At 41.1% G+C, this 15,919-nt stretch overlaps 1 protein-coding gene and 1 non-coding gene across 5 annotated transcripts in view; one reads left to right on the forward strand and one right to left on the reverse strand.

The window, feature by feature from the left end:
• The window catches only part of MAPRE2 (microtubule associated protein RP/EB family member 2), a 177,888-nt gene that overhangs the window by 62,639 nt on the left and 99,330 nt on the right, over positions 1 to 15,919 (reverse strand). For all 4 annotated transcript variants that reach the window (XM_061131078.1, XM_061131076.1, XM_061131075.1 and 1 more), the window contains one exon: positions 12,242 to 12,369. In XM_061131078.1, coding sequence (XP_060987061.1) covers positions 12,242 to 12,362 — 121 coding nt within the window. In that variant the 5' untranslated portion in view covers positions 12,363 to 12,369. The remainder of the gene's footprint in view (positions 1 to 12,241; positions 12,370 to 15,919) is intronic.
• Positions 2,672 to 2,744, forward strand: TRNAG-CCC (transfer RNA glycine (anticodon CCC)). The gene has a single exon. It is a non-coding gene; the product is annotated as a tRNA-Gly (tRNA).

Below are 15,919 nucleotides of genomic sequence, written 5' to 3' on the forward strand. Positions count from 1 at the left end.
AACTAGGTTAGAAAAAATATTTTCCTTTGAAGAACAGTAGAACTTGAAGATGCATGGCTTGATCATCTCAGCTGTGGAGAAACTGGATGGTCTACCTCTGCTTCAGATATTCAGAGCACAGATTGCCCGTTCATGTTGTAAGGCCGTCCAATGGTGACAAGGGCTGGATAGCCACCACTTCTGTCTAGGGACCTTGCTTAATCTTTGCTTTGTACTCAGGAAATGCTGAGAAAAAAAAGGAACTTAAATGCTCTGGATGCAAATGTGTCAAGAACTTTGGTAGTAAAGGAATGGGTCCTTACTAGGTATCATCTGTATTGCCTTTTTTTTTTTTTCGGTTGCATTGAGTCTTAGTTGTGTCATGTGGGATCTTTCATCGTGACACACAGACTCTCTAGTTGCCACACACAGGCTCAGAAGTTGTAGTGCATGGGCATAAATGCTCCTTAGCGTGTGGGATCTTAGTTCTCAGACCAGGGATCAAGCCCACCTCCCATCCCTGGCATTACAAGGCAGATTCTCAACCACTGGACCACTAGGGAAGTACGTCCCTCTACTGCTTTCTGTATCTGGCTGTATCCCCAGACTCTAGCCTGCCTTCTGACACACTATAGGCGCTCAATAAATATTTGGTGACTTTAGGAATACCTAAAGCAATACGTTAGAACACCAAAAAATAGCTAAATAGTCATTGCTGTTCAGCGATTTAGTCGTGTCCGACCCTTTGCGATCCCATGGACTGCAGCATGTTACGCTTCCCTGTCCTTCACCATCTTCCAGAGCCTGCGCAAACGCCTGTCCATTAAGTCGGTGATGCCATCCAACCATCTCATCCTCTGTCGCCCCCTTCTCCTCCTGCCCTCTATCTTTCCCAGCATCAGGGTCTTCTCCAATGAGTTGACTCTTCACATTCAGTGGTCAAAGTATTGGAGCTTCAGTTTCAGCATTAGCAATAGTACATTTACTCAAAACCCCCAACTTTCTCTTTTTAACCTGAACCTAGTTTAGAGAGCATTTCAATTAAACTCCATTTCAGAAACATTTATTAATTATCCACTAAATCCACATGGCTGTTTGGCCAAAGACTCAAGAAGCTTTTCTAGGCTGACATACCCTGAGTATTCACTGAAAGGACTGATGCTGATGCTGGGGCTCCAATATTCTGGCCAATGTTCTGGCCACCTGATGTGAAGCGCCGACTCACTGGAAAAGACCCTGATGCTGGGAAAGACTGAGGGCAGGAGACAGGGGCCTTAGACATTTTCTGCCTAAAATATCCTTTTGCCACCTTTTACAACTGAACAGAAATCCCTCTTTCGTTAAGTTTAGCCCAAGCATCGTCTTCTCTATGGAGTTTTTCTGTTCCCAGTACAGAATTAGCTGTTTCACTACAATGGCTATGAAAGCCAAGTAGTAAGTTGGACTTGCATTTTAATTAGCCATCTCTCTTAGCCGACTGCTGGGTAACTCTTTACCAGCTCTTTAACATGGGGGATGGGGTCCAATTCATCTTTCTACTGTGATGCCAGAGGGTCCGCTGTGCCTGTAAACTGCCGGCAGCTCTAGACTTTCCTTTATAGAAGAGGTTGAGGGGCTGCAACCTGGCTGGAACTGGGAGACAGATACGAAAAGAGGCTAGAACTGGGTGGAGACAGATGACTATTCTTTTTTTCTTTTTAACATTTTTCTTGGAGTATAGTTGCTTTACAGCGTTTTGTTAGTTTCCGCTGTACACCAAAGTGAATCAGCTGTATGTTTTTATATATCTCCCCTTTTTTGGATTTCCTTCCCAACGAGGTCACCGCAGAGCACGGGGCAGAGTTCCCTGTGCAGGTTCTCATTAGTTATCTATTTTATACATATCAGTGTGTATGTGTCCACCCCAACCTCCCAACTCATCTCACTGCTCCCTCCCATCCCCCTTGGTATCCATATGTCTGCTCTTTACATCTGCGTTTCTATTTCTGCTTTGTGAACAGGATGATCTGTTTTCCTAGATTCTGCATATATGCATTAATATATTTGCTTTTCTCTGACTTATTTCACCCTGGATGACAGTCTCTAGGTCTATCTACATCCCGGCAAATGGCACAGTTTCAGACAACTATTCCTAAATGTTGCACCAGCATGTCCCTTTTGTACAGGGCTAAGCAGACAACAGCTTTTCATATGAAAGGAGCTGGAGAAGAACTGAAAGAGGCGCCCAGCACAGCTACAGCAACACCGGCTCAGTGAACAGAAGGAAATGCATGGGAAACAGTGATTCCTTGAGTCACACATCCTTTGGGGGACCCAGTATATACATAACAACATTATTCTAGAAGATGTTCTTTTTCTCACTGAGGAACTGAGGATGTTATTAGTAAGTGTCCTTGCAGCTCCAAGCTTATTAAAACAAGCCTGGGTCCAACATAAGGGAAGGGCTACATGCCTGGGCTTCAAATGTGCATGTGTGTGTCTCTAAGGAGCCATGACTCTGGTTACTGCTCCACTGACCAGGGATTATCCCGAGAGACCTGAATCAGAGCAGGTGGCAACATGTCAGAGCCCCCTAGCCTTGCTTAGAGGGCAAGAGAGTTTAGGAGAGAAGAAAGGAGGCCAGGTAGGGAAAAGGGGCACCTTATCCCCCACCCACTCTCAGCAAGCAGAGTAAAAAGGAATTTGAGGGACTTCCCTGGTGGTCCAGTGGCTAAGACTCTGCACTCCCAATGCAGGGAACCCGGGTTCAATCCCTGGGCAGGGAACTAGATCCCACATGCCACAACTAAGACCAGGTGCAGCCAAATACATAAATATTAACAACAACAACAAACCCAACCCATTTTTTAAAAATTCTAAGATCGAGAGCAAAAGCTCGTGTGTTTCTACTAGCATCTCACTATCTTTGCTAAGAAAGTTCTTGATAATGATACCAGGTCACAGTGTACAACCCGCAGAATACCAGCTGTGTCTCATTTCCTCAATTAGTAACTGAAAGGGTGGGGATATGGACTTCTAACTACTCTGTTCCTAGAGCCGTTCAGTGGGCATCTGATAAATGGATATGTAAAAATATCAGAAACATGCGTGCGCACACACACACACAGACACCCTCTCCCACATCTACAGCAGCCGCACACATGAACAAGAAGAGAGCAAGTCAGTGATCCAGGGAGGTTCCAAATAGCATCCGCTATAAACACTTGGCTTCTTTGGGCTTTTATCCTCTTGTATAAAACAGGAACAAAAAAGTCCCATTGTTCTTCTGCACACAGTTGTTACAAGAATTAAAACAGATAGTACATATAAAAGCACAATGAAAATGCTGAAGAATGATACATAAAAGTTGAGGCCTTATGACATCATTTTGCCCCTAATGTATAAAACCATGCATTATGTGGCTGGTTAAAAATAATCGAAGCTATAAAAATGAATAGGATGGAATGGGGTTGTTTCAGCTATGAAATATGAATCTCCAAAATGCATGTTTTAGACTCAAAGGGCAAAGAACCAAAGAACAAAATGAGGTCCTTGGCCTCCTCCTAGCAAAGTAAGGAGATGAACACATTCCTAAGATCCTCGAGTTTATCTACTGAAAAACATTCAAGGGTTTCTCCAGTCCTTAAGTCTTTCCCCAGATAAACATATGAGGTGCTTAAGTAATCACAAATTCATTTATAAAAGGAAATGACTATTTTCCCCCAATTTTCTACTCTTCCTGTTAAAGTCTTTAGATGATTTAAACTGAAGAGGAGAAAAGGGAAAGAAAAAAAAGCAATATAAATATAAAATAATGTTTGATAAAGACTACATCCATCATATAAGTAATTACCATCTTCAGGAAAAAATCAACATAACTTACAATATGAACATACACTTTTTTTCCTTAAGATACTTGCTTTATAGATCTTGGTGAATGATTTCAAAATAAACATATCATTATGCTGAGCATCTTATTGTAAAGCAAAGACAAAAATCAGAGAAGGGGCTCTGAAGGTTTCTGAAATCACAATTATGAATCACAAAACTCACCATCTCCTTGGGCTCTAGCGCTATGAGTCCCACAAACTTCACCAAGATTTCTGGGGACCCAATACTGAGGGCTCCAGACTAAAGCTAATGAAGTCAGTGCTGGGGATTTGGAGGTTCATTCCTCAGTCAAAGCACTCTCCTCTCATCAGTATCACCTTCATCACCTGACCCATCCTACACTTCTTTTGATGACCTGCTCACGGTACAACACTTCTCATCTCTAGATTCACACCTATGGACCCATTCATGGTTTCTGAGCAGGTGATACCTAGCAGAGTCTTAACTACAGTAGATTAAAGAAAAAGATCTGAACCCAAGGGAGACTGCATGATAAAGAGTTTGTGAATTAGCAATATACTTACTAAGAACCCAGAAGACTGTATTCATCTGTAACATCTGGGAATTTTCTCAGATAAGGGAAAACAGTTAAGAGATGAAAATATAGGATTTAATTAAGGGTACTGCTTTATACAAATTCCTACAATTACTAAATTTTGTGATGCAATTGAGAATTCTCAAAGGCGATCATTGGCTAAAATCTCTAATAACATGTCACCGATTTGCTTTGTTCCGGTTAAGGCACTACATTAAGTTCACAGTGATTACATGTTCCTTGATTTCTTTGGTTAGTATATAAACTGCCAGCCTTTATCCCAGGTGACCTGTCTGCCCTGTTTTACCTTCCCTAGTTTATGGTGTTCATCTCTACCTAGGAGGGACTCCAGTAGAAAGGGATAAGAACCAAGAGGACACATGTATACTTATAACCGTCTGGAAAATACTAATGGAGTTGCCTGACACCTCTCTAGTCAAAGATCTGAGCAGTTATCACTGGCTTCCTGGAACTGAAAATATTTGTTGCATTTCTCCCAAAGAAATGAGCAATTCCACGGTTTCCTGAGAAAATCCCAGATGTATGCAGTTTCTTCAAAGGAATAGAGTAAAAACAACTTTCACATACTCATATGACATCATCAGGAAAAACTCTACATTCCTCTTAGAGAAACAACACCCTCCATGTATTTAAGGGCTGGACCTAATAAAACACGCATTATGCTACGTCCTGGTCACTCCACGTGACTCAGGAGGGAGGGTTTCTGAGCTGTTTCCCAAACTCTGGCCATTCTAAGGCATCCAGGCAGCACCCACTTCCTCCCAAAGAACCTGAAGGAAGGTGCGTCTCCACAGACTCACCACGTCCCACCTCTCCTTGGTAGGCTCAAAGCTCTTCCAGAACATGACAACTGTGTGTGCTCTCTAGTTTTTTCCAGGACAGTGCCCTGCTGCCCTGCTGTCCTGAGCTCTTAGCGTACCATGACTCCATCTTGTTAATCCAGGTCCCTGGGGCCTAGACCAAAGAAGGGCTTACAGTGTGTGTGTCAAATAAAAGAACCTGGGTCATTTGTGGAGACGCGAGTGGACCTAGAGAGTGTCATACAGAGAGAAGTAATTCAGAGAGAGAAAAACAAATATTGTGTATTAACACATATGTGGAATCTAGAAAAATGGTACTGATGATCTTACTTGCAGAAATGGAGACAAATGTAAAGAACAAATGTAAGGATACCAAGGGGGAGTGGGGAGTGGAAGAAATTGGGAGACTGGGATTAACACACATACACTAATGATACTATATATAAAAGTGAAAGTTTGTGATCCCATGGACTATACAGTTCAGGAAATTCTCCAGGCCAGAATACTGGAGTGGGGTAGCCTTTCCCTTCTCCAGGGGGTCTTCCCAACCCAGGGATTGAACCCAGGTCTCCCGCATTGCAGGCAGACTCTCTACCAGCTGAGCCCCAAGGGAAGACCAAGAATACTGGAGTCGGTAGCCTAGCCCTTCTCCAGGGGATCTTCCCAACCCAGGAATCGAACAGGGGTCTCCTGCATTTCAGGCAGATTCTTTACCAACTGAGCTATTAGGGAAGCCCAATACTATATATAACATAGGTAACTAATGAGGACTTCTCAGGTGGTACAGTGGTAAAGAATCCATCTGCCAATGCAGAAGAAACAAGAGACGTGAGTTCGATCCCTGGGTTGGGAAGATCCCCTGGAGTAGGAAATGGCAACCCACTCCAGGATTCTTGCTTGGAGCATTCCATGGACAGAGGGGTCACAAAGAGTCGGACATGACTGAGCAACTGCATGCATGCACACACGCACACAATGAGATCACACCATATAGCAAAGGGAACTCTGCTTAATGCACTGTCGTGACCTGAATGGAAAGGAAGTCCGAAAGGGAGGAGATCCATGTATAAGCACAGCTGATTCATTCTGCAGTAGAACAGAAACTCACACACTGTAAAGCAACCATAAAAAAAAGATGTTGGAAAAAAAGTTAACTGTCAGGACTGAATACAGTAATGAGACAAAGAGATGGTTGATTGCTTTCAAGGTCAATACGTATGTATGTGTATATGTATGTACACACATGAACACAAACATATCATCCATCTATGTATGGAGCAGCTGGATAAATGAAGATGAGTGCATACACACTTTTTCCCACCATGGTATTTAGCATTACAAAATGCAGTGAACAGAAAAGCCCAACAAAAACAGCAATTTATGTTTATTTTTGGTAACAAAGGATCAAATATATATATATAAACACATTTAGAAGGAAAAAATACTACTATTTTCCATATTCTACTCAAAAAATAAACTCCTTTCAAGCGGCACATTAGTGGAGACATGGGAGTGTATTACCCACTGCAGCAGCTAAACCCTACTCTGAATATCCTTCCCCTGATTTTTCAACTCACTTTTTGCCCCCCTGCTCTCCAATTAGTTAGTTTGCTGAGATCAAGTAAATAGGTTTTAAAAACCATCTTCAGCCAAATAAAATCAGTGAAAAACTATGGGCAAAACCCCTAAAACCCCACCTCTATGTAATACATCACAAATATGAATAATATTCCACTGTAATACAATGACATCTGCAACAACAGTAACACAATCCAAGATGACTTAACTTTCTGAAAGCAAGTAACAAGCAATGATATTTTATAAAGCTAAGTAAGCTCTGGAGCTACCAGACACCGACAAAATATCCTTACTTGGTTTCAGTTCAACGAGAGGAGGTCTACTAAATTTAGACTCTGAGCTGATTTCATCAGCAACCTGTCCTCCTGACAGAGGTCTCTGCGGACAGGATGGAGAAATACCGGGGTGGGATCAACTTATTTCATAGGCACAGACTGCAGCCAAAAACGGTCACAAAGCGCACAGGTCCCGGGCATGGCTGACAACCACACCTCTAAATCCTGCAGTGTTGCTGTAAAGACGAGTCCTTTCCGGAAGCCATCAAGGACTCAGAATGGTCAGTGTGACTACGACACAGCCAGCTGGACTCAGGAGCTTTCCTGGAAGAAGTAAACACCAAACACTTGATCCAAGACAAAGCTTGAAACCATCTAGAGCGAGAACACGAAATGAAACTGAATCAAATCCTGATCATTTTTCTGTCTCTCTTTTTTTTTTTTTTTTAAATTGCTAGTCAAGAGAAGACCTAAAATTTTTTCATTCTAAAAAATGGTTTAAATCAAACTACACTTTACTCAAATACTAAAATGCTCAGGAAAACAACTGAGCTGTTATAACCAGCCTGGGGACAGGCGTGGCATCTGAGCATCAGCAGTTTGCTCTTCCTGTGGGGGGAGTGGGGAGGAGACAGGAGATGGGGGAGAAAGAGAGGACAGTCTGCAAGAGCCTCTGGGGCAAGGGGGTGTCGCTGGTCAGCTGCTGGCTGGCCAGGCTCTGGCAGTGACTCAGTTGTGGACCCAACGGCTTGGCTGCCTGCATCCCAGTTGAGAGGACAGGACTGGGGCACAGAGAAATGGCTGTCAGAAAAAAGTCTCAAAGGAAATTCATGTATCAGAGCAGAGGATGGGGAGGGTGAAGAGGAAAAGGAAAGGTACATTCTTTGCACTCCCAACCACCTCACTGCCTCATTTCTCTTTGCTTTTCTGCTCCAGACAGTTCACTACCTCTTCTATCCTCTCCAAAATGGTATTTCTAGTCACTAAAGTGAATTTCATGGGTTCTTAAGCACCAGACTGTCCATCCTTCTCTTTTTTAAATAAAAAATTTTTTTATTTTCTGTCTTCTCTTAAATCCTTTATAAAATTCTATCAAACTGGTTTGAGCTGGTACTAAAGTAAAACCAAAATGTGTCACTCTGCAAAAAGCCCTAGAAATTTTATAAAGCAGTTGAACTAAAACATAAAATATTTTTAAGCCAAACTAATCAGGTATTTCATGTGGTTCAATCCCCCATCCCAACATGGGAAATCCACAAATACTCATTTTCAAATCAAACGTAGATGAGCCATATACTGTCATATTATTAGGCCATATTCACACCCACTGACAGTCTGTCCTTCATTAATGTAGTCCAGCTTTTCACTTGAAACATAAAGGTTGCTGCTCACAAGACATGGATGCAAACTAAAGATGCATATGACTGTATAACCCAGATTTCATGTTCAAAGTCAATTTCATATGGTTACATCCCTGGGTTAAAATAACAGGAGAAGAGCAAGTAATTTTCATCCTTTTGCAACTTACTACAATGTGTTTCAAAATGTTAAACCTCACACCATCTCTCCTGTATAAAGCATTAAAAATGCTTAGATGGAAACAGATGATATAAAGATAGAAAATTCTGCAGAAAAAGATGCACACATGTGAAGCAGTATGTCAGCTATTCACGAGCTAAAAGAAAAGCTGATGTTAGTTTTAACGTTAGCTGGAGGGAGAGCTCTTAGCTGGAAATAAAAAAAGAAATAGGAAATAATGCAAATGGGGAAGTAATGCCAAAGGGGGACTGACAGTGCTGAAACATAAGTCTTTAGAAAAAAAGAGTAAGGAACAATTTTACTGAACAAGAAAAAAACATCAGTTAAATATGTGAAGGTATTTTGTGTGTTTTTCCACAGCTTATGACTAAAATAAAATTATACACAGTAAACTAAAGGAATTAAAATGAAAGTAAAAGAAAAAGATACTATCCAAGAAATCAGACTACTCATAATAAGTGTGCTGAGGACAAATCACTAAAGTCACCAATATCTGGTTTTGTTCTTATCCTAATGACACTGTCCTCACTGCCTGCACCGTCTTCTAGAACAAAGAAGGGTATAAATAAATAAGTTCATAAATAAATAAAATGATAGAATGTCTTGCCAAATGCCACTGTTGAAAACAAAGGTCAAAGACTAAATTATGAATAAGGAAACTGCGCCAGGTAAATTCTGGATATTTTTTGCTGTTGGTGGTTTGGGGTTCCTCTAAAATGCACAGCAAGCTCTTGGCTGCAGCCCAGAAGTACTTGGGGTGCTTGTTGGCTGGCACACTTTAGGCTTTGCACATCCAGAGATGCTGATTTAGAAAGTCAAGGATCCCCAAAACTGGCATTCTTAAGCAGCTTCTCAGAAGATTATAAATGCACTCAGTCCCAAGTTTACACTTTGATGAAATGACTGCCTAAAATAAAACACCCATTTCTCTACTATGGGGATTAACATGTTTGTTTGCTTTTTGAGGGAAAAAATACAACATATTTGGTAGCCAGTGAGTTACCCTAATGAAAATTATCTGTTCTTGTGATCAAAATGTTTTCCACAGGTTTCATCAAGCCACACTGGATGGCAACGTAGCTACATATGATCGGAAAATGCAAACCAACGCTTTCTTTAAGGTAACTGTTCAAGAACCCTTCACAAATGCTGCTAAAATTTTACTGAATTTGCCTTATGAGAAATTGAAAAGGTATGCAAGGAAATTATATATACATATACAAAGAATAGAGACACACAAACAGACATTCCAGCATTTACTACTACTGTATCTAAAAACTCTAATTTGCTTCTCATTTCATTAGTCTGCAAAAACTTCCACAAATGTGTTAAACAGGAAGCTCCTCATGGGCCCCTTCGACACTTTAGACCCATGACTCGCAGTTTTCTCTATGACTTTTTTCTTATCTCTTTCCTTCACTGGGTCTCTTTTTTTCTGGATAACCAACCCCATGGCCCTTATCCACAGGTACACACAGTCACTTCATGGGAAAGATACACAGTTTTGTCTTTGCCCCACAGCAGTTTCATACTGATTTGCGTTCATCCTAATATGAGCACTTCTGAGGGAAGAATGTGTGTCAGGCCCCATGGAGAAACGGACCCACAGTTACAATGTAAAGTGGTATTTGTTATTAATAGAAAAGGGACGGCTGATAACAGAAAACACTCTGGTTTTTTTTTTTCCTCCAACAAATTAAAAATAAAATATTAAGCCTTCCCTGGTGGTACAGTAGATAGGAATCTGCCTGCCAATCCTGGGAACATGGGTTCGATTTCTGGTCTGGGAAGAGTCCACAGGTGGCCGGGCAACTAAGTCCCTGCGCCACAACTACTGAGCCCAAGTACTTAGAACCCGAGCTCTGCAACAAGAGAAGCCACCACAATGAGAAGCCCACGCACCACGACCAAGAGCAGACACCTGCTCCCTGCAACTAGAGAAAGCCCACGAACAGCAACAAAGCCCCAGCACAACCAAACACATACATAAATACTTTCTTTTAGAAATAAAAAAAAATAGCAGGGTGTTCCAGAACGCAGAGCAAGAACACACCAGAAAACCTGACTGAGTGGGGATCTGCAGCTGAGCAGGAGCAACAGGGGCCATTTCTGACAGGCATCGCCAGAGTCATTTCAGTAGGCGAACACCACATTATTCCTGGGTGTCATCACAGTCTAAGTTGGCTTTCTCTGGATCATACTAAAGGGTAAAGAACTGCTCGGTCTGCATCCATTACTGACCTCCCAGATCAGAGGACTGATGCCTGAAGCCTGGACACAGAGCAGGTGGGTCAGGCAAGGCCGAGCTTCTGGATACCTGACTGTCTTGCTCATGAGAAAATGACGATGGGAGAAGAGGTGTCAGTAGAAGGGAAGTTTGTCCGCTAGTTGATTCTGATCCAGCCTAGATGCAGAGAAGCGAGAGTGTCCTCTCTGGTGGGCCTGGACTGGTGGGGGCTGACGGCCCTGCATGAAATCTGTCTACACATGACTCACAGGATGTCCTGCTGCGGCCCCAGCACCGCCGCACCAGCTACACCTGAAGACGCTTCCGTATCGATCATGTCTCATGGGATTTCACACGAATCCATCTCAGAATATTTTCTAGTCTCGAATACCATTTTGGGTCAGAGGCCAGAGAGGAAATCTCTCACTTATTAGTTCATAAGAAGAAAATACTTCCTATTCCGAAAGGAAGACTATGTCTCTGCTAAATACTCTAACCTAAGAATGAATTACTTCACTAGTGACATGTTCTTTAACAAGCCCCCACTTAATCACTGAAATCAAATTTTTTTTTTTTAATTTAGCTCTATATGCACTCCTTACACACCTACTTCATAGTAGGCACGGTGCCGACTCAGACACTTGACAAAGAATGAGACACAGTCCTGCCCTCAAGGGTTCCGGGTACCTTCAGGAGAATAAGAGCTGGGCCGTATAACACAGCATGGTAGGCGTTATTCTGGAAGGGTGGTGGGCACAGTGCTCCAGGAACACCACGAAGCCTGGGAGGTCTGGGGAACCCTTCAGAGGGGATGACAATGGGGTTGGATTTTAACGTGTGAATGAGATTTTACTGCAAATGAAGAGAAGGGGAAAGACCTTCTTGGCAATGGGAGCATGAAAAAAATCCATGCAATGCAAAAGGGAAGGAGTCTTTAGGGAACAAAGAGTATCGTGGGGCAGAGGCACAGGGCAGGGAGGTGTGGACCATGAAACTGAGGAGATGGATAGCAGCCAGAGGGAAAGGACCTTATCAGTCACGTAAACAGCAAATTTTATCCTGTAGGAAGGACAATGTGGTACCCGGAATGGTTAATTTTGCAGGATCCAATCTGCATTTTTAGGAAGAGATGTGTGGTGGCTTACTGGGAGGTGACAGAGAAAAGGCTGGGAGACCAGTTACAGAGCTTCAGCGAGATCACTCGTAACACGTTTTTGGGGTGGTTCAATGCTCTTTGGTGAACATCATCATTTTCCCCCATATGTTCTTTAATTATACCTGAGGTTTTCTCCTTAAATTATCTATTGAAGCTGATATGTATATATATATTCCAATTCCAAATATGTCATCTGTGGTTTATAAAATCACATTCCACATGAGTAAACGTTTAGGTAAATACTTAAAAGAATTCTCTTACCTGAACAAAGCTGTTCCACTTTCGTGTAGTTTAAAGATACTATGTCATTAACCCAAGCGATGATGTCATGTCTGCTCATAGTCTCTTGGGTTATCGAGGTAGAATACACATTGACCGCCATTCCCCAACTAGAAAAAACAAACAAACAACATTCATTTACCTAAAAGGAAAAAAAATGAACTCAGAAAGATGACAGACATCCATCCAACTCTGGCAGAATTCTAATACGGTTAAAACTCATATATGGTTCATGCATCATCATTTTATAACTCCTTCAACTTGATTCAAATGTTGTTCAGGCTCTGAGATTCCTAATGTCTCATGTAATTTAGTGTCTCACTTAGAAGATGAGTTGGGAACAATTTTTTTTTCTTAATCAGCTTTAGAGAAAAGGAAATTCCCTTCAGAAATGGTATACATACATGTTTCATTAGAAAAAAAATCTTCACCAGATAGTCTCTATCCCTAAAAACTTTGGATAAAGCAAAAAAAAAAAAAAAGAAAAATTGTACAGAAAGTATTTGGAACTGACTGCATGAGTCCTCCCTTCATCTCTGACTTTAATATTCTCCCTCTGACCATTCCATGACACCTACTACTTCCCCCAACTTTTCTCTGGAGTGGCACACAGTGGCTGCAGAAAAAGTAACAGAAAAGGTTTGTTTTGCTTAAAATACTTTGATAGCTATAGTTTGGTAAGATTGGTTTCCTCTTTTTAATTAATAAACAATGTGTTTAGGGCAGCTTTAGATTCACAGCAAAACCGAGTGGAAAGTACAGAGTTTTCCCATATACTCCCTCATCTGACAATCTCCCTATCAGCTGATATGTTTGTTACAATCAGCGAATCCACACTGATGCACTCTCATCACCCAAATTCTGTAGTTTACATTAGGTTCCCTCTTGGTGTTGTATATTCTCTGGGCTGTGACAAACATACAGTGACATGTATCCATCACTGCAGTATCACACAGAATCCTAAAAAAAACCAATCCTCTCTGCTCTGTCGATTCATCCTTCCCGCTTACCATTTCTGGCAACCACTGACCCCTCTTACTGTCTCCATAGTTTTACCTTTCCCAGAAGGTCATACAGTTGGAACCACACAGTACATAACCTTTTCAGACTGGCTTCTTTCACTAATGCACATTGACGGTTCCTCCGTGTCTTTTCACGACTTGTGAGCTCACTTTTTTTTGCACTGAATAATACTGCACTGTCTGAATGTGTAACACTGAAAGACATCTTGCTGGCCTCCAAGTTCTGGCAAATAGGAGTAAAGCTACTATAAACATTCATGTGCAGGTTTTTGTAAGTTTTGATTCATTAGGATAAATACCAAGGAGCACGACCGACCTGGGTCATATGGCAAGAGTGTGCTCAGTTTTATGAGAAACTGCCAAACTGTCTCACAACATGGCTGTACCATCCTGCATTCCCAACAGCAATGAATAAAACGTCCTATTGCCCCATGTCCTCACCAACACTTGGTGGTGTCAGTATTTTGGAGTTTGGCCATTCTAACAGGTGTATACTGGAGAAGGAAATGGCAAGCCACTCCAGTATTCCTGCCTGGGACCCACGGACAGAGTAGCCTGGCGGGCTGTGTAGTCCATGGGGGTCACAAAAGAGTCAAACATGACTTAGTAACTAAACACCACCACCAAAACCCAACTCTTTAGAGACTTCAAAGTGATATTCTATTATTCTTTTTTTAAATTCAAGTATAGTTGACTTACAATATTGTATACATTAAAGTGACTCAGAGATATACATATATATATATATATATATTCTTTTTCAGATTCTTTTCCATTATAGGTTATTGCAAGGTATAGAATACAGTTTCCTGTGCTGTAAAATAGGTCCTTGTTTTTATTTATTTTCTACATTCTAGTGTGTATATATTAATCCCAGACTTCTGATTTATCTGTCCCCCAACTTTCTCCTTTGGTAACCAAAATTTTGTTTTCTATGTCTGTGAGTCTGTTTCTGTTTTGTAAATAAGTTCATTTGTATTTTTTTTTAAGATTCCACATGATATAATATTTGTCTTTATTTGTTTTGACTTACTTCACCTAGTGTGACAATCTTTAGGTTCATCCATGTTGCTGCAAATGGCAATATTTCATTTTTTATTAATGGCTGATAATGTCTACCACGTCTTCCTCACCCTTTCATCTGTCAATGGACACTTAAGTTGCTTCCATGTCTTGGCTATTGCAGGCAATGCTGCTATGAACAATGAGGTGCATGTCACCTTTTTGAATTAGAGTTTTCATCTTTCCTGTATATACACCCTGGAGTGGTATTGCTGGATCATATGGTAACTATAGTTTCACTTTAGTTGCTTTTTTTTTTTTTGGTTGTGTGACTTGTGGGACCTTAGTCCCCGACTAGGGATCCAAATCTGTGCCCCTTGCAGTGGAGGCAGGTCCTAACTACAGGACCACCAAGAACTCCTTATTTTGGAATTTTTTTTTTTTTTTTTTTAAGGAACCTGCATACTGTTCTCCATAGTGACTATACCAATTTACATTCTCACCAACAGTATAGGAGAGTTAGTTCCCTTTTCTCCACAGCCTCTCCAGCATTTATTACATGTAGATTTTTTGATGATGACCATTCTGACTGGTATGAAATGATATCTCATCATAGTTTTTACTTATATTTCTCTAATAATTAACGATGTGGAGTATTTTTTCATATGTCTACTGGTCAGCTATATATTTTCTTTGGAGAAATGTCTATTTAGATTTTCTGCATATTTTTTGATTGGGCTGTTTATTTTTTGATATTGAGCTGTATGAACTGTTTGTATATTTAGAAAATTAAGCTCTTGTTGGCTGCATCGTTTGCAAATCTTTTCTTCCATTCTGTAGGTTGTATTGTTTATAGTTTCCTTTGCTATACAAAAGCTTGTAAGCGTGAGTAGTTCCTGTTTATTTTCACTTGTATTTCTACTACCATGGGAGACTAACCTAAGTATTGCTGCAATATTATTTCAGACAATGTTTTGCCTATGCCCTCTTCTAGGAATTTTAAAGTGTCGTGTCTTATATTTAAGTCTCTGAGCCATTTTGAATTTGTTTTCGTGTACAGTGTAAGAGTGTTCTAACGCCATTGGTTCACATGTGGCTGTTCCGGTTTCCCAACACCACTGGCTGACGAGACTGTCTTTCCCCATTGTGTCCTCCTGCCTCCTCTGTTGAAGACTAATTCGCCACAGGTGTGTGGTTTGTTTCTGGGCTCTCTCCTCTGTTCCACTGATCCACATGTCTGTTCTTATGCCAATGCCAAGCTGTTTTGATTACTGTAGCTTTGCAGTATTGTCTGAAGTCTGAGAGGGTTATTGCCTCCAGCTTTGCTCTTTCCCTTCAGGATTGCTTTGGCAATTCTGGGTCTTCTCTGGTTCCACATAAGTTTTAGGATTATTTATTCCAGTTCTGTGAAAAATTTCATAGGTCATTTGACAGGGATAGGGTTAAACCTCTGGATTGCTTTGAGTAGTATGGTCATTTTAACGATATCAATTTTTCTAATCCAAGAGTCTGGGATATCTTTCCATTTCTTTGAATCACCTTCCATTTCCTTTATCAACGTTTTATAGCTCTTGGCATGTAACTCTTCCACCTCCTATGTCGGGTGTATTCCTTAGTTTTTTCTTTGATGTGATTT

This window comes from Dama dama, chromosome 27, assembly GCF_033118175.1.
Source record: "Dama dama isolate Ldn47 chromosome 27, ASM3311817v1, whole genome shotgun sequence".
NCBI lineage: Eukaryota > Metazoa > Chordata > Mammalia > Artiodactyla > Cervidae > Dama > Dama dama.